Raw genomic sequence first — 24,563 nt, 5'->3', positions numbered from 1 at the left:
ATCCATCTGCTCCCACTGCAGAGGACACAGCAGGCACAGGCACACACTCAGGCTGCTCAAAGGGGAACCAAGAAGCAGAAACAGGTTACACCTATGGAGTACCCTCTTTGTGCCAAGCCCTGGCCACATGCCTTTATTAACCCATCTCACCCTCCCAACAGTCCTAAGAGGCAGGTGCTACTATCAATTCCATTTTACGCTTGAGAAAACAGGCACAGAGAGATCAAGCAACTTCTCCAAATTCACCCAGCTAGGAAATGGCAGAGCTAGGATCTGAACCCAGGCAACCTGGCTGCAGTCTGTGCTCCTAACCCCGTCAGTGTGCCACGTCACGTGATCCAGAAGGCACGCTTCCTTGCACTGTCACAGTCCAGAAAGCACACACACACACACACACACACAGAGACACATGGTGACAGAAAGGGAGGCGACAGAGAGGTGAGGTTAGCCACCTCCCCCCACCCCTCCGGGCAGCCTGGCATGGCCGGGCATTGTGGGAAGGAGCGGGCAGCCGAGAGTCCCGAGGGACAGCTGCCCACTCCGCTCTGCACCCTGGGCCTGCCAGGTAGAGCCATCTCCCGAGATCCTGGCAGGGAGCAGGCAGGGGCACGTCTGGGGCAAGAGCTCATACCCAGTACTGCCACAGGGCCGTGCATGAGCACACGCACGCGCACAAACACACACACACAGACACACACGTCATCACACAGTGGGGCACAGAACTACACCCCAGGGTTTCGCTGTCCCACTGGATAGGAGCCTGCCCCTCCTCCCACAGCACCCAGCGTGAGACCTACAAGCCCCAGCCCCCCCCCTTCTGGCTTGCATGCATCCCCACCCTGACTGGGCTGGCTTTGGCAGGGTGGCTGTGCTGCCGGCCCCCCTAACCCCCAAATATGCCCTCCAACTCCAGGTGGGGCTAAGTGGGAGAAGGTCAGAGAAAGCAGGACAAGCCCAGCAGGCCAACCTCACCCACTTCCTGAACAGTCATTATTGCCCGCCCCCTTTCAAGCTGCCCTGAGAAAAGAAAGGGGAAAAAACTTTACTCTGAAGTGACTAAGACAACCTGAGAGGCCAAATGTGAGCCCCTGGGAGGGTGGGGAGGGGGAGGGTCCCAGGACTGTAAGCCAAAGACAATCATAGGCACCCCTGACTCAGTCTTCTGGCTACCACGGGACCCCTGACCTCATGCTCTCCTAGTTGGTCGGCTCCCCTGGGGACTGTGCCGTCCTCAGCCTGTCCTTCTCTGGGAGAATCCTGGGGTCCTTATAACAGGCAGTGCCTGGAGGACTGGGGGTTTCTCACACTGGGGCACAAGCAAGTGCTGAGCAGTTGCCACCGCCTTCTTCCCGCTGACCTGCTGGGCCACCGTCCTGGGGACTGAGCTGGCCCCAGTCCTGCCCAAACACAAACCTTTACGTACCCCACCGAGGGCCTACAACCACAATGTCTGGCACCCCTGCACCCTGTTGCCTGGTCCGGCCTCTTCACCCCAGCAGCCCAGTCTTTTCCTTTCCCCTAGGGCCTACTCTTCCTGTCCACCCAGCTCTGAACAACTCCCACCCAAGGCCCATGGGCCCTCACCTCCCTCAGAATCTGAGCAGTAACTCATGAAGCCCAGGTCAGCACCGGCCCTGGCTCTCCAGGGTCTCATGCTCTCTGCTCCCACCAGCCCTCCTGGCACCAGTTTCCCTGCCACTCTCTCCCATCCTGTCACCATCTCTGTCTGTACCTCTCTCCTCACTGGCCCTAGGCCCCCTCCTCAGTAACCGGCTCCCTGTCACTCTCGTCTACCTCTGCCACCTCTTCCTCCTAGTCACTTTCCTGTCAGCCATCTCCGGACCTGTCACCTTCTCTCCTCATCACCTCTCCATGTCACCCCCTCCAACTCTGTCCCCTCCCTCTCTCTGACACCCTGATCTAGTCCTGTCACCCCTCCATTCCTGTTATCCATTCTTTGCCCCGTCATCTCTTTCCGTCACCCTTCCTCCCCAACACTTCCTCCACTCCCTCCCCTTACCCATCCCAGCCCACCTACCCCTTTTCCCCGTCCCCCCTACCCGTCTCTGCCACCTGTCCCCTCTCGTCCCCCCAGCACCCCAAAACCTCCTGCCCGTGTCAACCCTAGCCCCGCCCCTCACCTCGGGCTCGGCGGGGTTTCGGGGCGGGGGGCCGTGGCCCCGGCTCAGTCCGGTCCGGTCCCTCCCCGCCCCCCCTCCGGCTCTCCCTCTCGATTCTCCCTTTTTTTTTACTCCAACACACAAAATGGTGAATGGACCTGCAACAGCTGGAGCAGCCAGCCAATCAGTGGCCACAACCCCGCTGACCGGCGCCATTCTAGGCCAATAGATAGTCGAAGCCAGGTAAACTCCGCCTCTCGTAGACGAGCGACGCTCACCACCACCAATCGCGTCCACCCGGCAGCGCTAGTGGGAGGGGCCAAAGTCCAAGACCGGCCTCCCTCTGGGACCGACACCAACCTAAGCCTACGACCGCCTGATCTGTCTAGGTCCCAGCCCCACAACAAGTGATGGACACCAGCATTAACCAATTGAAGTCCTTCTTCATGACGACGGATGACTACAGTACCCAATCGCCCTGCATCCTACGCCGGAACCCAACCTCTGTGAGGGACAGTAGCCAATAAGCTGCAAGGAGGTGGGATTAAGGGATGGTTCTTCCAATGAGCAGGCTTGGAAGGCGTGGCTTGAGAGTTTGTTGACGGGGTGGTCGCAATGCCTGCTGGGAATGGTAGTCACCTTACGTCTCCGGCCCATAGTAGATAGTACAACGCAGACTACAACTCCCATGTAACAGAGTGCCTGGAGCACCAAAGAACCCGGGAGAGGAGAAAAAGTAGGAAAGGGGAGTTCCTCGTGAGTCTCACTGGACACCAGAAGCATCTTAGACCCAGGGCCCCAACTCACCCGGATTCCCGGCTCTGGCGTCGCCGGTGGCTCCTCTCAGTGGCGGCGGTAGCGGCACGAGGGGGAGGTGCAAGGAGCAGCCAACCGCCACCCGCGAGCCTCGCAGCCAATCATCGGCAGCCGGGGCGGCGCAATGACCTCACCGGGTTCTACTCTCTTACCCCTCCCCCACGTGGTTGTTGCTGCCGGTAGCCCAGAGTAGGGAAGTTTGGGGTGGGGGGGAGGGGAAAGCGAGCGAGTGATGTCACCTTTCCCCCGCTTGATTGGCTGTCGGGTGGCCGCGACTGCGACCAATCAACAGCCTCGGAAAGTCTGGCGCGGCCCCGCGGAAAGCCCTGTTGCCACCGTGAGGGGAGAGAACGCGCGTGTGGGGTGGCGCGCGCTGCAGTGGAGTTCGGGCGCGCGGCCTGGGGCTTGGGGACCCTGGGAGGGGTCACTCACCTCTCCCCAAACTTTGACATTTAGGGCGGCACAGTTTTCTGACAGCCCCCTTAGGCTTGAAGGAGGGTGGCACGAGATGCGGGCGTGCAAAGCTTCGTGGGTTTCACGCTGCATTCCATAGAGAGCTACATTTTGGGGGTGTTCACACCCGGCTGGAGCGAGATTATTTTAAGGTTCACACTGGGGATGAAGAGAAAAGTGTTATGCCCTGTCAGTTTATTACTGCTGATCAGCTGTGGGGTTTACACTAGACGTGAACCTGCCTGCAAGCATCCATACTCTCCCTTAGAGGGTAATGGGGGGCAGTCAAATGGCTGTAGGGGAGGCTTCTGCTACCTGGAATGGGTTCCCCGTAGCCAAATGGGAATCCCCCCACTTGTGAAGAAAATGGACCCAGCCTACTGCAGATCCATACTGTCCCTCTACTTGTAAGAGAGGGAGGTATGGCATCTGGCCAGTTGGTGAGCATCTCTGAAGAAATAAAAGTTGTCCAATGAGGTTCCCTGAGTATGAAGGATTCAGATTACGGGGGTAAGGGCAGGGGAGGGGTGGGTGAAAGGCCCCACCATCCACAGAAGTTATGTGTGGAAACTGGGGGTATATTTTGCTGTCCACAAGGTCTTCACAGTTACACAACTGCTTACACTAAAGTTTCTACTGTCACATGATTATTACTGTTTTCGAGATTCTGAAAGAGAGTTCATGTTGAGTGGGCGCCGGGGTTGAGTGGTTCCCAACTTCCATGTTGAGTGGGCCCTGGGGTTGAGAGAAATTTGACAGGGCAGTCTATACTGTGCACATTGGGCAGATGTTGGGTCTCAGGGGAGTTTGCACGCATCAGAGGGTCCGGTGGCCTAACTTCAGCAGACCCTGGGAGAAGAGGTTCACAGCAGGCACCAAAAGTCCCCTCCCCCACCATGGAGATGTGTGCTGTCCATGTTAACTTTGTCATGGACAGGAAAGAGATTGTACTGTCTCCGGAAGGCTCATACTGGGCAGCAGTTCACATGGCCCATGGAGGTGTGCATTGGTGGTGGAAGATTTCCACTGATTCGGCTGGTGTTTCTTGTTCGGCAGTTGGCATTAGGTGTGAGGTAGGGCTGAGCTCACTCTGCTCAGAGAGCATCCTGCTGTAATGAAAGGTGGTCTCTGCTGTGGGTCAATATTATCTCAGGTCATGATGTGTGTATGATATCCACGGAGGGATCCCCACTACTTATTGGAGTTCTACCATACATGAAGGACACCCATCTGTGGGTATTCACACTGTCCAAAGCCTATTTCTCCTATCATGGAGAAAAGGTGTGTACTGGGAGTTGTACCTTGCCCCTGAGAGAATTACATAAAATGTAATCAACTTAGTTACACAATTCATTGAAATGACATTGTCCTGGGTGTGGGGGGTGATGTCGCACAGGCTACTATGGTCAGATCCCAGCTGGGCTTCTTCCTAGCAATATGACCTTGGGTAAACCACTTAATCTCTCTGTGCCTTGATTTTTCCCTCTGTAAGGGTAAAAGAAACCCATAGCATAGGGGCCTCCCCTGGTGGCGCAGGTGGTTGAGTGCCACGCTGTGAAGATGTCCACAGCCTCTGCAGCACCGGTTCGATCGCGCCGGTTTGATCCCAGCCTGCCGGCCAGGGTCCCACATGGCATGACAGACCTCTCCTGTCTCGCCCGCTGCTCCCCTCAGCAGTGTATTTTGTCAGTCTGCCTGTTCTGTTCCCTGCTCTGTCTCTGGTGGATCCTCTCACGCTCCCGGGCATCTGGCCTGTACCCTGGTTCTTGTATAAATAAATAAATCTTAAAAAAAAAAAAAAAGAAACCCACAGCATAGGGTAAAGATGATGTAAAGAGTTAACATGGGTGAAGCATTTAAGACAGTGTCTCCAGCAGAGTAAATCCTCAAAAGTTATGATTCTTACTCTTTAAAAGTTTATCGTGGGCCTCCCCCGTGGCGCAGCAGTTGAGCGCTGGGTTGCGAGGCTTCCCGCAGCCTCCGCGGCGCCGGTTCGATCCCCGGCTGCTCCCCGGCCACCGGAGGAGGGTCCCACATGGCGCGCAGACCTCTCCTGCCGCCCGCTGCTCCCCTCAGCAGTGTACTTCGGTCCTTCTGCCTGCTCTGCTTTCCGCTCTGACTCTAGTGAATTCTCTCGCCCTCCCGCGCTTCTGACTGTACCCAGTGCTTGTGTAAATAAATAAATAAATCTTTAAAAAAAAAAAATAAAAGTTTATCGCTCCTGGGCCTCTCTGGTAGCACAGCAGGTTGAGCGCAGTGCTGTGAATCTGTCCGCAGCCTCTGCAGTGCTGGTTCGATTCCCAGCTGGCCAGGGAAATACCCACATGGTGCGGCAGACCTCTCCTGTCTCGCCCGCTGCTCCTCTCAGTAGCGTATTTTGATCTGTCTGTTCTGCTCCCCACTCTGTCTGTGGTGAATCCTCTTACCCTCCCATGCCTCTAACCTGTACCACAGTTCTTGTATAAAAATAAATAAATCTTAGGGCCTCCCCTGGTGGCGCAGCAGTTGAGCGCTGGCCTGTGAGGCTGCCCGCAGCCTTTGCAGCACCAGTTCATTCCCTGGCCACTGGCAAGAGTCCCACAAATAAATAAATAAATAAATAAATCTTTTAAAAAAAAGTTTACCGCTCTTGGCCTCCCTGATGACACAAGGGGTTAAGACACAGCAGTATGAAGTAATCCGCACCCACTGCAGCACAAGTTCGAGTCCCAGTCAGGGAGGTGACCCACATGGCGCAGCAGACCTCTCTTGACTTGCCCACTGCTCCCCTCAGCAGTGTATTTCAGTCAATTCGCCTGCTCTGTTCCCCACTCTGTCTCTGGTGAGTCCTCTCACCCCCCCCCCCCACCTCTGGCCTGTTCTTCAGTGCTTGTGTGCATAAATAAATAAATCTTTAAAAAAAAAAGTTTATAGCTCCCTGGAGATTCATGCTGTCAAAACCTTACCTGTAACAGTAGTTTGTCACTAGTCTGTAGTTCCTATGAGCTGTGATGGAATCATGGATGCTTTTGGAAGGATTCCAGAGTCCAGCCTATCTGGTATATTTATCAATCCATCTGCAGGCATCACAGTCCAGTACTTGATGTCCCAGCTGTAACGACTGTCAGCTATGTAATAACCTTGGATCTGTACCCCCTTACAGCCTCATTCTCTTCATCTGAAATATGGAGCTCACTGGAGTATCTACCTTGAATGGTTGACATGAATATGTTGTGAGCTGCCGAATCCAGGGGTTTGCATATATTACATGCTCAAATAATGGGAATAGTGATTTTTAGGTGCCCTCTCCTTCCTTAGGCCCTTAGAGATCCCTCATATTCAGGAAGTCACTATTTTTCACTTTTTATCTGAGATTTTACTATCCATGATGAATGTCAGGCTGTTTTAATATATATGTCTGTTGAAGGAGAGTTGAGTAACTTTTATGGGCAGAGGACAATATAATTTATGAAGGTTACCTTGGCTCAGAGGGTTTATTTATTTATTTAAGATTTATTTGTGTATACGAGAGCTGGGGTACAGGCCAGAGGTGTGGGGGTGGGTGAGAGGATTTACCAGAGATAGAGTGGGGAACAGAATAGCAGACTAATTGAAATACACTGCTGAGGGGAGCAGTGGGAGACTCAGGAGAGGTCTGCTGCACCATGTGGGTTGCTCCCTGGCTGACCGGGGATAGAACTCGTTTGGCACAGAGAGTTTAAATGGGGTTTCCTCCCTGGCTTTGGAAAAGAGTTATTTTACCCATGACTTAATGAAACTGACATGGTGACTTCAGGGTTTATTACATCCACTGGTGAATCTGTAACAGGTGGTCCCCAGGAAAGGGGGAGGTTCCAGGTTTCCTGCCCCACCCAAAAGAGGGTGGAGCTGAGCAAGGAGAGAAGAAGCTGCAGAGAAGGGAAGGGTAACTTTGGGTGCTTGATTTAGAAACTATATCCTTTGCCTTTCCTGTATTGTTTACTAATGGTATTAAAATTATTTTTTTCATTAAAGTCGCATGTTTTGTGCTGATGTGGCGGATGGCAGAACCTATTTAGAGCAGGCAGGTTTGCGGGGTCTGGGGTACCCCTCTCCCTGCCCTGTAACAAGTCCATGCTGTTCACAGGATGATCCACCCACGCAGGCAGACTTGTGTGTGTGGTGGGGGTGTGTGAGGCCACGTTGACTCTGCTACCACAAGGTTCACATGGAGGCACTGCTTGTGAGGGGGGGTGACCTCGTATACATGATCGTGGACACTGTCATGCGGTGTTGACCTAGGTTATGGGAATCAACCCTGTTTATGAGGGTCATACTGCCTGCCAGGGGTTCACACCATTTACGTGGATTGACCTGATACATAGGGTTCACAGAGTTTATGAAGCTTGCACTGTATGTATGGAGACTCAATTCTGGGTTCACCTGTCTATATAGGTTTGAGGGTCATGGTGTGAGGTTCACATTGCTTTGGAGTATTGGGCTATCTATTTGGAGTTTACACTCTCCAATAGGAGTCACACTGTCTATGGGGGTTTATATCAGTAATACCATTATATGACTGTAGGGGTTCTGCAGAATATGGGGTTCAATCAGCTGTACATGCACTCAGTTCATTTCAGCTAAGACATTCTAGGCAGCTCTCTAGCCCACTGTGACTATGCAGGTGCCTCTCATTTTTTTTTTTCCTAATTGTTTCTCTTCTCGGCCTTTTGGCTAAGATCAAACGTAATATCATTTTCCATTTTCTTTCTCCTTTTCCTAATAAACCTGTCCTTAAAAAAAAAAAGAAGATGTAGTCCAGGGGGCCTTCCTGGTGGCCTATAGGTTAAGGTTTAGTGCTTTTACCACTATGGCCTGAGTTCGATCCCCAGCCAGGAAGCTGACCCATACGGCACGGCAGACCTTTCCTGTCTCACCCACTGATTCCCTTCAGCAGTGTATTTCAGTAGATCTGCCTGTTCTGCTGCCCACTGTCTCACCCTCCCCACACACACACCGCTGCACCTCTGGCCTACACCCCAGCTCTTGCGTGCATGCCTAAATAAATCTTTTAAAAATAGGGCCTCCCTGGTGGTGCAAGGGGTTAAGACACACCCTATGAAGCTATCTGCAGCCACTGCAGCACGAGTTCCATCCCCGGCCAGGGAGAAACCCCCATGACGCAGCAGACCTCTCCTGACTAGCTTGCTGCTCCCCTCAGCAGTATATTTCAGTCCATCTGCCTGTTCTGTTCCCCACTCTGTCTCTGGTGAATCCTCTCACCCCCCACACCTCTGGCCTGTACTCCCATACTTGTATGCATAAATAAATATATCTTTAAAAAAAATCTTTTAAAAATAAATTAATAAAATCTTTAAAAAACAATGGAGGTTGTGGGTTTCTGAAATGGAGAAGAATGGGTGTGGGAGGGAGATGTTGGGGTGAGGCCATTTTGACTTGACAAATCAAGAAATCCAAATGATGGCCTTGCTGAGGCATTTTGATGTACGAAATTGGAGTTCACAAGAATTCTGGGCTGGAGGTAGGCATTTGAGTGTGAGTGGCATGGAGATGGTACATGAGCCACAGAGCTCATCAAGGAAATGAGCATGGATGGATGAGAGAAGAGGACCTGTGACTGAGCCTGGGGCCCTTCAGTATATCAAGTGGGGAAGATAAGGAAGGGTGGCACTCTAATGGGGTTACATTTTCTGTTTGGGGTGGTCATGTTTAGATCTATAGAGAGTGGGTCATACCATTTCTTTAAAAAAAAAAAGATTATGCATACAAGAACTGAGGTACAGGCCAGAGCTGTGGGGGGTGAGAGGATTCACAAAAGACAGAGTGGGGAGCAGAACAGGCAGATCTACTGAAATACACTGTTGAGGGGAGCAGCAGGCATGTCAGGAGAGGTCTGCTGCGCCATGTGGGTAGCTCCCTGAGCTGGGATAGAACTTATGCTGCAGTGGCTGCGGATAGCTTCATAGGTTGCGTCTTAACCCCTTGCGCCACAAGGGAGGCCATTTCTAAGGATCATACCATTTCTTTTTTTTTTTTTAAAGATTTATTTTTATTTATTTAGACAAGCACTGGGCACAGTCAGAATCGCGGGGGGGTGAGAGAATTCACCAGAGCCAGAGCGGGGAGCAGAGCAGGCAGAAGGACCGAAGTACACTGCTGAGGGGAGCAACGGGCGGCAGGAGAGGTCTGTGCGCCATGTGGGACCCTCCTCCGGTGGCCGGGGAGCAGCCGGGGATCGAACCAGCGCCGCAGAGGCCGCGGGCAGCTTCTCAACCCAGCGCTCAACCGTTGCGCCACCGGGGAAGCCCAGGATCATACCATTTCTAAGGGAAGTCTGACATTCATGGGTAGTAAGGGGTCATGGTTGCTAAGAGGGCTGATTGGTGAGTTGTGATTTTTATTGTCCCCATAGTTTTCTTCCAGGAGCGGTGTCTGTGAAGTGCTGTGGCTTCTGTGAAGATAGTTCTGTCCATGCCTTTGCCTGACCACCATAGGAGAATTGTTATCTGTGTCAGGACAGTAAACCAGACAAGAACAAGGAGGTTCAGAGGAGTGAGGTTCATCACACACCTGTTTTAGGGATATCTGAATTTTTCATAGCAAACAGGGTATTTGTGTTTTTGCGGTTGACATAGCTTTGGTTGGACAGTAGGTTTGCAAGGACTCGTCAGCGGTTGATGACTAGTTTCTGTTCCATGTTGGCAATATCTGGATGTTACACAGTGAACAGTGGGGTTCATCATTCCTGAGGATGGGTCTCGGTAACTCAAAAGACAATTGAACTATGTGAGAAGATCCAGACTTCTGTGGTAGTTTCATGGGGACCCCTGAGGTCTTATAATATCCTGTGGACAGGTCTGCACAAGCTGCCAGGGGTCATGTTTTCAGGGGACATTTTTGGCAGGGACCCCCATCCTCTAGGGATATTTCAGACTTTCCCATGAGCCATGCCCACCAACTTTGATTGGGTTTCATAGAAACAGTGGGACAGCGCTAGCCAACTGGGTGGGGGTGGGATTATGCCATGAATAGGCAATTTCACACAGTTGATGCCGTGTGTTTATGGTCTACAGTAGGAGTCTGTTGGGTGAGGGGTGCTTACATTGTCCACAGGGTGTATAGTTCACCCTGCTAATAGGATTTATGGCACTCTTACTTCATATCTCAAATTTCTCACAAACACCTAGTCAGGTAAGGCATATTAATATCCACATTTTACAGATAAGGAAGCTGAGGCTCAGAGGTAAACTCACTTGTTCTACTCACAGACAGGAAGTAGCAGAGTTAGGGTTGCAACCCAGGTCTCTGTCTTGCTGGTGGGAAGGTGGACGTCTTTGAGGCTGTTTCAGACCTGTTATCTTTGCAATTTTGCAGGACCCTTTTCTTTTTTTTTAAAGATTTATTTATGCATAAAAGATCTGGGGTGTAGGCCAGAGATGCATGTGTGTGTGTATGTGTGTGTGAGAGAGAGAGAGAGACAGAGACAGAGGAGAGAGAAAGAGAGAGAGGATTCACTAAGACAGAATGGGGAGCAGAACAGGCAGATGTACTGAAATACACTGCTGAGGGGAGCAGAGGGCGAGACAGAAGAGGTCTGCTGTGCCACGTGGGTCAGCTCCCTGGCCCAGCATCAAATTTGCACTGCAGTGGATGCTGATAGCTTTATAGTGCTGAGACTTAACCCCTTGTGCCACCAGGGAGGCCCCCAGGATCTTTTTTTTGAGGGGGGAGGGCAGTAAAGAAGGTAGGAAGTACAGTGGTTAAAGGGTGGTGATTTGGTGTTGGAGAGATCTGGGTTTGAATCCTGGCTCTTAACACTTGCAGGGTATAAGTCTGGGAGACTGATGCCCCTTCTGAGCCTTGCTTTCTTTATCTGTGAATGGGGATAACAGTGGCAATTCCCTTCTTTGAGATTTTGTGGGGATTAAATGAGAAGATGCACCAGACAATGCTTGGCCCTGTGCCTGGCACATCATGAGCGCTAGGAATTCGGGAGCTGTTATTAGAACAATGATGATGATTATTATTGCTGGACCACACTGCTCCCAGAGGGTTACAATATCCGTGGGGGAGCTGTACTGTCCCTGGGCAAGGTTACATAATTCCCCAAGGGGGTGCTGCTTCCCTGGAGGCCTTGGTCTCCCTGAGGAGAAAGGACGGCCGGAGACTTCTTCTGAGGCACCCATGAAGGGTTGGTTTAACATAGCCAAGAAGCCAGGTACCTGGGTTCCTAGGTCGGGCTGAAACCCTAAGAACCCAGAACCTGACCCTGCAGGCTTTTCCAGCCGGTGGACTGTCTGACTCTCCCCGCCCGGTTTATGGGTTTCAGTCTCTCTGAACAGCCCCCCCCCTCCCCTTTGGTACCTCAGGGTCTTTTTGAGACTTTGTTTCCAGGTTCTGCCTGTGAATATTGCTTCTATTTGCCCTCTATCTGGCTGCGCGCTTCCGCCGGCCTTCTGATCAGCGCGGATTTCCTATTTCCCGAATCTTCAGGCTCCATCCATCCCTCCGGCTGCGGAAAACGGAGACTTAACGGTCCTACGCGCGGCCTTCTGCCTTAAGCCCTGCCTTCCTCTCTCCTGGCGACCCCTCAGTGCCCCTTGAGCGCACATTTGTTCAGACTTTGGTCGCCCCCTCGCATCCTGGCCCCACCTCCGGAACCCCTAGCCCTGGCGGTGGAGGTGGGGTATCTCCGGCGCCAGCCGCGCACCCAGGACAGCTGCAGCCTGGGGATGGAGGGGGCGCTCCCGAACGCATTCTCTCTGGTCACTTCCTCCGCAGCTGGGATTGGGGCTATCTGGAAGGTCAAGACCCCATCCCCGGAGGAACGGAGGGCACAGCACAGCACCTCCCCATTTCCGATGCTGGGAAATGCTTCCCACCCATTCCACCCCACCCCTGGTCAGCTGCCCCCACTGAGGCTCGGGGGTGGGGGGGCAGGCAGGGTAAGGCCAGACTAGGAAGTGTAGTGATCCTGGGCACCTTCTAAGGTCCCGACCCTGCCCCCTGCAGAGAAGATCCTGCCTCTTCCCAAAAGGCCCATGCCCCCGCCATACAAAAGTTTCTGAACCCCCCCAAGACGGTCCCCCCTCAGTTCTTACAGGTTCCCAAAAGAAACTCCGGATCCTGCAGTGGGTAGGAGAGGAGGAGGGGCGGCAGGTCGCGAGTGCCGAGGACTTAAGTTATCTGCAGACTTGGAGCCTCCGAGAAGGGTCACGACCCCTTGGGACCCCCGCCCCATCCCATCCCCGCCCCCTTCTTCCTTCCTCCCCTGTCGCGCGGCCCCTTTAAGCCCAGAGCCGGCCGGTCCTCAGTGGCTGCGAGCCGGCGGGTGTGTGTGTGAGTGCGCGGGGAGGGGGCGGGCGCAGTGTCTCCATGGCGACGCGGCGGTGACGTAGCCGGCCGGGGGGCGTGGGCGTCCCGGCCCCGGAGTGCGATATTAACCCGGGAGGCGGCGGCGGGGAGGGGAGAGGCTCTGAGAGGCGAGGCCGGGTGAAGCGGCGAGGGCGGCCCGACGGGCGCGGGACGGGACGGGGCAGCGCGGGCGCCGGGAGCTGCGGCCCGGAGTCGGGGCGCCTCGCCCCGGGCCCCCAAGCATGAAGACCCCGGCGGACACAGGTGGGGGCGGGGGCAGCACGTGTGGGGGAGACTTGTTGCCCCGGGAAACCAGGCAGAGAAACTTTGGGGGGGGGTTGAAGGGTTCCGGGGTAGCCCGAGTGATCCCCAGTTCCGGGGGACCCCCAAGCACTCAGGACCTGTTGCTTCTTTCGGCGCGAGCTGGGGGTGCTGCATGGGACCCCCCAATTTCACACTCCCAGCGGAGTGGTGTGGGTGTTGCTCGTCTCGGTCCTCTCCCTGCCTGGATCCCCCAAACTGGGCTCTGCTCCGCTCGCAGGATCCCGGGGGCGGCGGGGTCCCTACCCGCCGTTCTGTCACGTTGCACTTCGGGGGCCGGGATGTGTGCGGGGCGTGGGGGGCCCTGGCCACGGGGCCCGCTATTCCCGGCTCCGCGCTGCGCGGTCCGGCCGGTGACCTTCACCGCGGCGCTGGCCCCGCACGATCCCCGGGGGCTCCGGGACGGCCCGCGGGAGGAGGGCGTGCGCGGGGCGCCCCGGCCCCGGGTCCGGGCTGCGCCGCCCCTCCCCCGCCCGGCCCCGCCGGCTCCTCGCTCCCCCGCCCGCGCCGAGTCGCAAAGTTCCAAAGCGCAGCCCGAACGTTCGAAAAAGGAACTTTTTGTTTCCGACCTTAGAACGCGCGGCTTTAAGGTGGCACGGGGGAGACCGGGCACCCTCCTCCCGCGCCGCGGGGCGCCGGGGCCGGAGGGGGTGGGGAAGCCGGGGGGCCGCGGGGGCGCTCCCCCTCCCGCGCCCGCCCTTTGAGCGAGCGGTCTCCTCCCTCCGCCCCTCTGCGCCCCGCCAACTTGCTCCTCCTTAAGGGGCCAAGGCTCCCCTCCCCCCGCGGCGGGCGGGGGGCCGCGGGATTAACCCCCCTCCCGCTCGGACTTTCCCCCCTCCCCTCCCCCGCCGCCCCCGGGCTTTCGCGGGCTGGACTTTGCGCCCCGGCGCGCGGGGGGAGGGGTCCCGCCGCCCCCTGCCCGTCTACCCCGTCGGAATCCGGCCCGGGGCGGGGACGGGGGAGGGGGAAGGGGCCGGGCGCCGCTGTTCAAACTTGTTTCCTTCCCCAGGCGGCGGCCGGGGCTCGGGCTCCCGGGTGCGGGTGTGTGCCCCGACCGGCCCACCCACCCTGCCCCCCGCCGGGGGGGCGGCTCTTAAAGGGCGCGGAGCCGGGCCGGGGCGCCTGGGGCCGGGGCCGGGGAGGGGGCTGGGGGTGGGGCAGGGGTGCGGCGCGCTGTAGGGTCAGTCACGTGCGTCCCTCCGGCTCTCCCCGGCTCCCGCGGGCTCCGGGGCCTCGGGGGTGGCCGGGGCCGGCCTCGCCGGGGAGGGGGCCGCGGCGCCCAGACAACCCCGCCTCGGCTCCCCGCGCCGCTCCTGCCCTTCGCCTGGGGGAACCGGCTGGGCCGCTCCCCGAGCCCCGTCTGGGGCGGGGGCGCGCGCTGTGGGGGTTCTCCGGCTGGCAGAGGGGGCGGGAGGCCGGCGAGGGCCTCCCGAGCCGCCCGTCGGTCTGTCGGGCCGCCCGCGCCGCGCGCCCGCATCCCGCCTGCATCCCGGCCGGCTCCCGGCCGCGGCTGTTCCCACTTCCTGTTTTCTTCCCGGCGCTGGCGCCACCGAGGGCTGCCCGGAGTGGGGGAGGCGGTGGGCCCCCCAGGAGGCTGGCGTGCTCTTCCTCTCCCACTACCCCTCCCTTCCGACCCCGCCGTCCCTTAAAAGTTGGGCTGTCAGTGAATTTGGGGGGTGCCCGGCAGTTGTGCGCCCTCCCCCCGCAGGTTGCCACGGTCTGTCTAGGAGAATCCCTGCCCTGCTTCTGTGGGAGCCGGTGTGCCTTCTGGGACCCCGCCATCCCAGCCCTTCCTGTCTGTCTGCCACCATAACTACTCAGTCTTGAAATGTTCTGAAGCCTTCTGTGTCCGCTGCTCGCTCCCTGCCTCACTGTCCTCGGTGCACCGGAGGTCCCACACCCCCAAGCTTTCTTGGTGCAGGCCGGTGGTTCCCGGTTTTCAGCACGTGGATCCATACACAACACACACTCACACATGCTCTCCTTGCCCGTGCCTGGCTCCTGGCTCCAAGGCCTGGGGAACAGAGCCCCATTGAGATACCCTGACGTCACCCCCCCCATCCATCTCCCCCCAAAGCTAGGAACAGGCCGTCATGTATGCTGGGGATGGGGTGGGCCTGGGAGTAGGGAGGGACCCTGCAGAAGTGGGATCCAGGGTCCTGGCCCCAGAGGGGGGTTGCTCAGGGAGGGGACTTAAAGAGGGATCCTGGGACAGCCCCCCAATGCAGCTTTTGCAGAGCCCCCACCTCCCTTCCAGTTCCCTTTGTGTTGCATGTAGTCTCTCTCACTCCTTCTCTTCTGCAAAGTTTATTTTTAGCCTCCTGCTCCCCCGCTCCCAGGACTGTCGCTGCACACACGTTGCCTGGTTACCGGGACAAGGAGGCTGGGGCGGGTGGGCTGGGAAGGGTGGCTTTAATTTTGGGGGGGTAGGGTGGAAGTCAGTACACCCCCCAACCCCAAACTGATGTCTCAGGGGCCATATCCTCCCCCCCTCCTGCATCTGAGAGCCAGATTGGGGCTTAGGTGGGAGGAGCATGGCGCTTGGAGTCCTAAAGGGGGCGAGGAGCTTTATGGAGGGGTTGGAGGGTATATGGAGCTGGTGGTTTGGTCACTTGGCTTCTCAAGGACCTCTGGGCCCTGATAGACCCTGGGTCCTGTAACAGGAGGCTAATGGGGTGAACACCTGGATTCCCAAGAGAGGGATGAGGCTACAGATGCTGGGGTCCTTGCAAGGTGCTTTTGAATGGAGCAGGGGCTGCTAGAATGGATGAGACCCTGAGACTGTGACTATTAGAGGTCACGTCCCAGGGGCCCAGGGTGTGAGCTTGTTTGAATCTGGGGATTTGTGAATGAGGCGGGGAGTAGGTGGCCATCCCTGTCCATCTAAGGCCAGGGGCCAGGGAGTCAGGTCCCTGTGGGGAATGGAGTCAGCTCTGCATGTAGAGGGGATGTGCCCCGTGTCCCCGAGGGGAAAGGTCCTTTTTGGATTCTAGACTGGACTGGAGTCTTTTGGGGGAGGCTCGGTGTTGCCCCTAGCCTTGGTTCCTGCTCGAGCTGGCGCTCGGGCCAGGGCAGTGAGGCTGACTGTAGCAACCTGACTGGAACTTGGGACCCACGCATCTTTAGCTGTCCACCTTGGTCTTCTCCATTTAGTGGCACCAGGGCCCCTGCCTGGCCTCCCCCTTCTTCTCTTCCTCCCTTTTCCCTCCTCCCACCCCTCCATTACCGGCTGCCTAGTGCTGAATTATTGATGGCCCCTGATTACCCGGGGGTTTGGGAAATGACAACAACCGCAGCCCCCCACCCCAGGCTGCCCACCCCCTCTAGGGACCAGCCAGCCCACCACCAACCTCTACCCAAGGTTAATGCTGGGGGCGGGTAGGCAGGTGGGCAGGAATGCTGGGGATGAGAAGGCAGAAGGGGGAAGAGGTGACAGGCTTCAGCAGGGCCTGTTCAACCTTCTGGCCTGAGCTGGGGCCCTGCAGCCAGGTGGGGCCAGTGTGCCCAGGTCTGGGGAGGGCAGTGCAGCGGAGGGTCCAGGGCTTGGGGGGGCTTCTCTCAGACAGTCTGAGTTTCACTCTCCAGGGAAGACAGAAGCCTCTGTGTGTGCTAGCGCTGACCTCATCGTCAACCAGCCACCCCACCCCTCCTGGTCCTTTTAAGAAAAAAAAAATTCCTCCTCTTGGTCCTGGGGTGGGAGAACGCGTTCTGGTAGTCTTGGGAGGGAGACAGCGAATGTTTCTAGGAGGGCACCAGAGGAGCTGTGTGTGGGGGATGCGATTGGCTCTGAGTAGGAGTGGGGGGGCTCTGATGGGGAGCTCACCCCAACCTGTCTGGCCACGTGTGCCCCTTCCTGCCCCTCCCCCACTGGCAGCCTTGCCCGCCGGCCTGGCTTGGTGCCTAGCCCCCTGGCACTGGCCCCGGGACCCGCCGCCGACGGTTTCCTGTTTCTCCCGGTGTCGCTGGAGCAGGCTCCAGCTTCCCCTCCCCCCAGCTCCTGTCTAGCCCCCCTCACATGGACAGATGCACACTGTTTCTCCCTAACCCAGGTCCTGATTTGGCTGAAGGGAGACGGATTTCCTCAAGTGCAGGGTGGGGTAGGTGGTGGTCCCTGGGGTACAGTACCCAGAGGCCCCCCCCCCCACGCCTTGGCATCCTGACCCAGGCCGCCCCCCTGCCTCCATCCCCAGGGTTTGCCTTCCCGGATTGGGCCTACAAGCCCGAGTCGTCCCCGGGCTCCAGGCAGATCCAGCTGTGGCACTTTATCCTGGAGCTGCTGCGCAAGGAGGAATACCAGGGTGTCATCGCCTGGCAGGGGGACTACGGGGAGTTCGTCATCAAGGACCCTGACGAGGTGGCTCGGCTCTGGGGTGTCCGCAAGTGCAAGCCCCAGATGAATTATGACAAGCTGAGCCGGGCCCTGCGGTGAGGAGGGCAGATGGGGATACTCCTGGGTGGGGAGCACCTGACCTACAGGAATCGGCTTGGGGTTTGACCCTGGCTCTGCCAGAGCACAGCTGTGCGACCTTGGGCAAGTCCGAACCCCTTTCTGAGCCCATGTCACACACAGGTGACCTGAGGTGAGAATACGCTCATGGGTGTGGCCTCTGGTCTGACTCCAGCCCACAGGAGAGCTGGTCCCCACCCTCTGGGCACCCATGTTTCTCGGTTGCCCTTTGGGAGCAACACCTGATGCTACAGCAGAGTGTGGGGGTCTAGAGTGTTTCTCGGTTGCCCTTTGGGAGCAACACCTGATGCTACAGCAGAGTGTGGGGGTCTAGACTTGGTCTCCCGTGACTGACCGCCCACTGGTGTTTGTGCACCCACAGCTATTACTATAACAAGCGCATCCTGCACAAGACCAAGGGAAAACGGTTCACCTACAAGTTCAACTTCAACAAACTGGTGCTGGTTAACTATCCTTTCATCGACGTGGGCTTGGCTGGTGAGTACCAGGACTGGTGGGCATGGCCTCGGAGATAGGAAAGGGTCCGTCTCTCTGGCCAGGCCCAGGGCTTTGACACCAACTCTCCCCTTCTCTGCCAGGGGGTGCGGTGCCCCAGAGTGCCCCGCCAGTGCCATCGGGCGGCAGCCACTTCCGCTTCCCTCCCTCCACACCCTCCGAGGTGCTCTCCCCCACCGAGGACCCCCGCTCGCCGCCGGCCTGCTCTTCCTCCTCCTCGTCCCTCTTCTCGGCTGTGGTGGCCCGACGTCTGGGTCGCGGCTCGGTCAGTGACTGTAGTGATGGCACGTCGGAGCTGGAGGAGCCGCTGGGAGAGGACCCCCGGGCCCGTGCGCCCGGCCCTCCAGAGCTGGGTGCCTTCCGAGGACCCCCGCTAGCCCGCTTGCCCCATGACCCTGGCGTCTTCCGAGTCTACCCCCGGCCTCGGGGTGGCCCCGAGCCCCTCAGCCCCTTCCCTGTGTCGCCTCTGGCCGGGCCTGGCTCCCTGCTACCCCCTCAGCTCTCGCCGGCTCTGCCCATGACGCCCACCCACCTGGCCTACACGCCCTCGCCCACGCTGAGCCCTATGTACCCCAGTGGCGGTGGGGGCCCCAGCGGCTCAGGGGGTGGCTCCCACTTCTCCTTCAGCCCCGAGGACATGAAACGGTACCTGCAGGCCCATACCCAAAGCGTCTACAACTACCACCTCAGCCCCCGCGCCTTCCTGCACTACCCTGGGCTGGTGGTGCCCCAGCCCCAGCGCCCCGACAAGTGCCCGCTGCCACCCATGGCACCTGAGACCCCACCCGTCCCCTCCTCAGCCTCGTCCTCTTCTTCCTCCTCTTCCTCCCCATTCAAGTTTAAGCTTCAGCCGCCCCCGCTGGGACGCCGGCAGAGGGCAGGTGGGGAGAAGGCTCCGGCGGGCCCTGACAAGAGCGTGGGCATTGGCGGTGGCGGCGCTGCCGGCGGGCTGGCTGAGGGGGTGGGGGCGCTGGCCCCCCCACCGCCACCACCACAGATAAAGGTGGAGCCCATCTCGGAAGGCGAGTCGGAGGAGGTGGAGGTGACTGACATCAGCGATGAGGATGAGGAAGACGGGGAGGTGTTCAAGACGCCCCGTGCCCCGCCTGCGCCCCCCAAGCCCGAGCCCGGCGAGGCACCCGGGGCTGCCCAGTGCATGCCGCTCAAGCTGCGCTTTAAACGGCGCTGGAGTGAAGACTGTCGCCTGGAAGGGGGTGGGGGCCCTACTGGGGGCCTCGAGGATGAGGGCGAGGACAAGAAGGTGCGTGGCGAGGGGCCCGGGGAGGCCGGGGGGCCCCTCACCCCGAGACGGGTGAGCTCTGACCTCCAGCACGCCACAGCCCAGCTCTCTCTGGAGCATCGAGATTCCTGAGGGCTGTGGGCAGGGGACCCCTGTTCCCTCCAACCCCCCAAGCTTCTTTTGCTGCCTTAACCCCTCCCCCCCATTCCCTGGAGGTGAGGGCAGCCCTCTAGTCTCCTCCCTGCCTCCCTCCTCTCCCCTCCCCATGTTTTGTATACAACTTTTCATTTTTTTTTTTTTAAATGGTGAGGGTGGGTGGGTGTCCAGGGCTGGAGGCTGCCCCTGTTTCTGGGAGTTTCTAAGCTGTGGGCAAAATGGTGGGGGGAGGAGGGGGGGTATTAAGGGGTCACCTCCACTCTGGGGAATTTATATTGAACTGAGGCTCTGGCCTCAAGGCCCAGGAACTTTTTTATTACAATCGCTTAGGAAGTAAAGCCTTGTCTCCCTGTCCTCTGCCTCCTGCACCCTCCCCTCCCCCTCCATCAGCACCCCACCATCCTCAGCCCCAATCCTGCCTTCCCTGCCCCTCCAGGGGCCATGAGTGCCTGGGTTTCTCATATCCCACAAGGTTGCAGCAGGAGAGGGAGGGACATTTTATGATGAACCAAAAATTCCATGTTGGGGGGAGTAGAGGGTGGAGGAGGGTGAGGGGTGCCGCCCATAGGCCACAAATCTCTACAAGTGCCTGCTATCCCTCTCCCACTCCCCACCCCAGCACCAGTCCAACCCCTTCACCCCCAGCTGCTCCTAGGACTAGCCCATAGACAGGCGGGTGGGGGGTGGGTAGGGGGTGCCCTGAAACCAAACTGGAAGCCCCCTCTGCCTCCTAGCTGGGGCCCCTGGGGTGGGGGTCTGTGGTCAAGCCTTATTCTGTATTGGGGATGGAGGGTGGGGGGGGGAGGGAAGTCGGGGGACTGCTGGAGAATGTATTCAAAACAATAAAACTTTGGACCTTTGGATGCAGTGATCTGTCCTGGGTGCAGCTATCACCGGCTTGGCTTGGATCAGTGGCCAGAGAGCCTGACCCCACTGTAGCAGATCACCTCCAAGCCCGGGAAATGGTGTTATCTGGGGGGGGGGAGGGGGGGGAGCATGTAAACCCCAGGGCCTGATGATTAAGGTCTTGGGCATAGGTCTAACCTCTGACTGCTCCCCTATTCCATCTAATGCCCCATGACGCTTGTCCTTGGAGGCACTTAGACTCCACCATGCCATTGCCCTGAATCTTCCCATCCCTGGAAATGCCTTTCCTTTCGGGCTCTGATTTTCTACTCGTGCTCCCGTGTCCCTGGTGAAAGCCAGGAGCTCCTTTCTGCACTAGGTCTAGTCCTGTTCACCTCACGTCTTAGGACCACCAGGAGTTGTTTGATGTCAAGACCTGTTCAGTCTCAAGACCTAGACCTTGCAAGGTGCCTTAGTGACGTCGAATGGGGAAAGACACTTCCCACCAGTAGGTTGAAAAGGGACTGGCTTAATTATAGGGGCTGCTGACTGACCTACCTTGTACCCAGTACTTTAGTACCTAGTGAGCGGCTACAGTACCCACTTTTGACATCCAGCAAGGCAGGGCAGGAGCCTCCGGTAAATGACCTGCCCAAGGCCTTAATCCTGTCTCTGAAGCCCAAGTTCTTTTAACTCCTGAGTTTTCCTCCTGAAGCCAATATGGATGGATATAGACTGGTGTCAAGATTGTAGGATCTTGAGAGATGAACTGGTAAAGCTAGAAGCCAAGGATGGGGGAGCTGGATCAGGGATAAAAGAACCTGAAAAAAGAAATCCAGGGCCTCCCCGGTGGCGCAGCGGGTTGAGTGCAGCGCTGTGAAGCTGTCCACATCCTCTGCAGTGCGGGTTCTATCCTGACCGGCCACGGAGATACCCACATGGTGCGGCAGGCCTCTGCTGTCTCACCCGCTGGTGTCCCCTCAGCAGTGTATTTCAGTTAGTCTGCCTGTTCTGTTCCCTGCTCTGTCTCTGGTGAATCCTTCCACCCTCTCACGCATCTGGCCTGTACCCTGGTTCTTGTATAAATAAATAAATAAATAATAAAGAAATCCAGACGAAGTGCCCTGAGAGTCCAAAACCCTCATGCAGGTGAGAGGCCTGAGGCCCACAGAGGGGAAAGAGTTCCCCAAGGCCAGACAGCTGCTAAGAGATGTGGGGATTGAGGACTCCAGGCCTGTTGGACTGGCTTCACCATGAAACCCGACCCTGTGCTCTGAGGGGGAAGGAACTGGCAACTGCTACCCTGTCTCCATTCAGCTTCATTTCATGCCAGCCCAGGGTGGGTGGTCTTAGATGATGTCGGTTGGCAGCGAAGAGAGGATCCAGGGCTGGGGGACTGGCAGGAAAACGGCTCCTGTGGCGGCCTGTGGGCAACTGCTCCCTCTCCTGGGTGATGTAAGTCACTCCCTGGGGTGGGGGCCGCTGGGCTATTTCTGGAAGTTGGGATGAGGCATGTCTCCTGGCAACATAGATGTAGCTGAGTTGGTGGTGGTGGTGTGATGGAGAATGGGGGATGTCATCACTGTGGAGGGGGAAGAGGGGGAGGACCCTTCAAGAACTAGCATTCTCAGCCCTGATTCCAGTGCCTTCAAAGCACCTCTCACCAGATGGATTAAAAAATGCTCAGTTCCAGAACTCTCTGGATCAGGCCGTGGCCCAATCAGACTTGTCGCCCCAGATTCTGGATGACTGGGTGGTCATTTTGGCATCTGGTCTTGAAAACTCCAGAGGCTCCTCTAATCTTTAATGACCCACCGAAGTCTCCTCAGACTTTAGGCAAAACCACACCCTTGTTTCTTTCCACATCCCCCGAGATCTCTTTCCATAGAGAAAGCCCTCTAGAGATCCCTGAGGACGCTTCAACGGTTAATTCACCCCACTTCACGCCTACAGCCCCAGCATCCCACAGTCCCCCAAAGTCCCTTCCTCATGCTTCAGACTCAGAGACGTCTTCAGTCACGTTTCTCAGTTTCCTACACGCCTTTTAGAGACACCACGAGTTTCCTCTGCCGATTCTCCACTGGTCCCCAGGAGCTGTTCTCAGGTGTCTGCAGCCCAGCAAAGACAGTTCTTACTGACTCCCCTCAGCACCTCAGACACCGTCGGTCCCTCAAACCACGACCCGCCCTAGCACCCCTCTGCAGCCATTCTCAGCCCCTACAAATAACCTGGTAAGATTCCCTCAGGTCGTCGCCCTGACTCCCACGGACCCCACACCCTCGTGGCGGTTGCCCACGCGCGGCCCTCTGCGCATGTCTCCGGGGTTCAGGCCGTTAAGTAACTGCCGCCACTCCGCCTCGCTCTGCTGCTCTGGAGGGTTTTCTCGGTCCAATTGGATTCCCCAGACTTTGGGACTCGACTAGGATTTTTGCTTTCCGACCCTAAGCTGCCGTCAGAGGGCAGCAGGCACCCCTGGCCTGGAGAACTACAATTCCCAGCAACCCCCGCTCCGAGCCGGTCGCGATGCAGACACATTCCTCGACAAGGGAGCGGAAGTGCGTCCTCGCTTTGCCTTCTGGATAATGTAGTCCCCAAAGGACGAGCGCTGGATTGTCATGCCACCGGGGGTCTGTGTCCCCTGGAAACTGCAGTCCTGAACAGACCGAGTGGATAAGATTTTCTTCAGGCTTCAGAAAGGGCAGGACAATTAATATGAACACCGACGCGGATTAAAGTGAAGTCTGGAGACTCCATTCCCATCATTCCAAAGGAGAGGCGGGGCCGAGGGTGATTTTTATTGTAGTTCGAAGTATTTCCGGGAGGCAGACAGACACACAAGAACTCTGTCTCCCAGAGCCCTTTGGGGCTACTCTATTAATCGATAAAAATGGGGCCACCTAATGCGTGCACACTACCCGAGTCTTACTAACTGCCAGCTTCTTTATTTGGGCCCTCCAGGATCCTGTAATTTAGGAAGCGGGAGGTTGCTAAAAGCTTGAATGTGGGTTCAATTTTATTTTCTTCTTTTAACGCACCCCCCCACTGCTTGAACAACCCAGACTGTATCCAAAGAATCCAGTGTTCTGGGAAACTGCCCGGAACTTTGTTTCCCAAATCGTTTGCGGAAGCCGAGGGCGGTCTCTCCCTCCCGATTTGTGTAAACTTGGAAACGTAAAAGGAATACTTGGACTCATTTTCCAGCAGTTCCTGATCGATTTCGGCGCTTGGGACCTTGGAGGCGGGAAGGAAGGCGTGGAAACACCCTTCAGTTTTCCCGGGAGACTAACATCCTTCACTTTTCACTCGCACGCGCCTAAGGTACTCTTTGGACTCCATTTCCCGGCAAGCCTCCGCAGTCTCGTCTCACAAAGGGCCAGGATCCTGACTGGCCTATTCCCTAGCACGCTTCGGGCTCAGGGTTGATCCCCTCCCATTCGGTCAGCGAGGGAGGCCGGCTGGAACTCCAGTTCCCAGAAGACACCAGGGCTCTGTGTACCAACTACTCTGAAGCTACGGTGTTGACTACATTTCCCGGCAGGCGCTGCGGCCTAGTTTTCGTACCCACTTCGCTCCCCAGCCTATCTCCGGAACTGCAGAATCCAGTTGGGGGGTGGGGGTGGGGGTGGCGTTCAGGGATCACATGGGACTCCATTTCCCGGCGTGCTTTGGGAGTCGCTTTACACCCGCAATGCGGTGAGGGCGTGGCGTCGAGTCCACTTCCCGGCTTGCCTCACGGCCCTAATCTACGGGTCCCGGCGCAGACTCAATTTCCCAGAGTGCACCTGGCGCCGATGGCCATCCATCGCCAATCGCTTAAGTGAACGACTGGACTCTGTTTCCCGGCGTGCATCAGGCTCCATAGCGCGTGACGGAGTGGCTGCGACTAAAATTTATGAGGCACGCCTCTGCCTCCTGTTGTCGCAGTGGAGTGAGTGCGATTCTGACTTCGCTTCCCAAGGCGTTTCAGAGCCCACTGTCAGCACAGGTGGCCGATAGATTGCCCAGGTCTCTTTCCCGACTTCCAGTGCGACCGATTTTCCCCGCGGTGGCCGCGGAGACCTCTGTGGACTCCACTTCCCGGCGTGCCCCGCGGCTGTCTGTGTGGGCTGAAGGCCGTGACGGCGGCGCGGAAGGCCGGCGGACTGCATCTCCCAGCGTGCCCCGCGGCGGGCGCTGGGCCGGAGCCGGAGCCCGAGCCCGAGCCCGAGCGGCGCGGCCTGGAAGAGGCCGGAGCCCGGGGGAGGCGGCGGCAGCGGCGGCGGCTGGGGCAGCCCGGGCAGCCCGAGCCCCGCGGCCTGGGCCTGCGCTCGGCGCC

At 57.6% G+C, this 24,563-nt stretch overlaps 1 protein-coding gene across 1 annotated transcript; it reads left to right on the top strand.

Annotated features, from left to right (window-relative positions):
• Positions 1-17,235: 17,235 nt before the first annotated feature.
• Positions 17,236-19,378, top strand: ERF (ETS2 repressor factor; the record flags this gene model as incomplete). The annotated part of the gene is made up of 3 exons (XM_084258001.1): positions 17,236-17,468; positions 17,873-17,988; positions 18,090-19,378. The coding sequence occupies exons 1-3, from the start codon at positions 17,437-17,439 to the stop codon at positions 19,376-19,378; spliced, it is 1,437 nt and encodes a 478-aa protein (XP_084114127.1). The 5' UTR covers positions 17,236-17,436.
• Between the last annotated feature and the right edge of the window lie 5,185 nt (positions 19,379-24,563).

This window comes from Talpa europaea (assembly GCF_964194135.1).
Source record: "Talpa europaea genome assembly, chromosome: 16".
Classification (NCBI taxonomy): domain Eukaryota; kingdom Metazoa; phylum Chordata; class Mammalia; order Eulipotyphla; family Talpidae; genus Talpa; species Talpa europaea.
The sequence above is the reverse complement of the archived record's forward strand: the minus strand, read 5'-3'. Positions and strand labels throughout refer to the sequence as shown.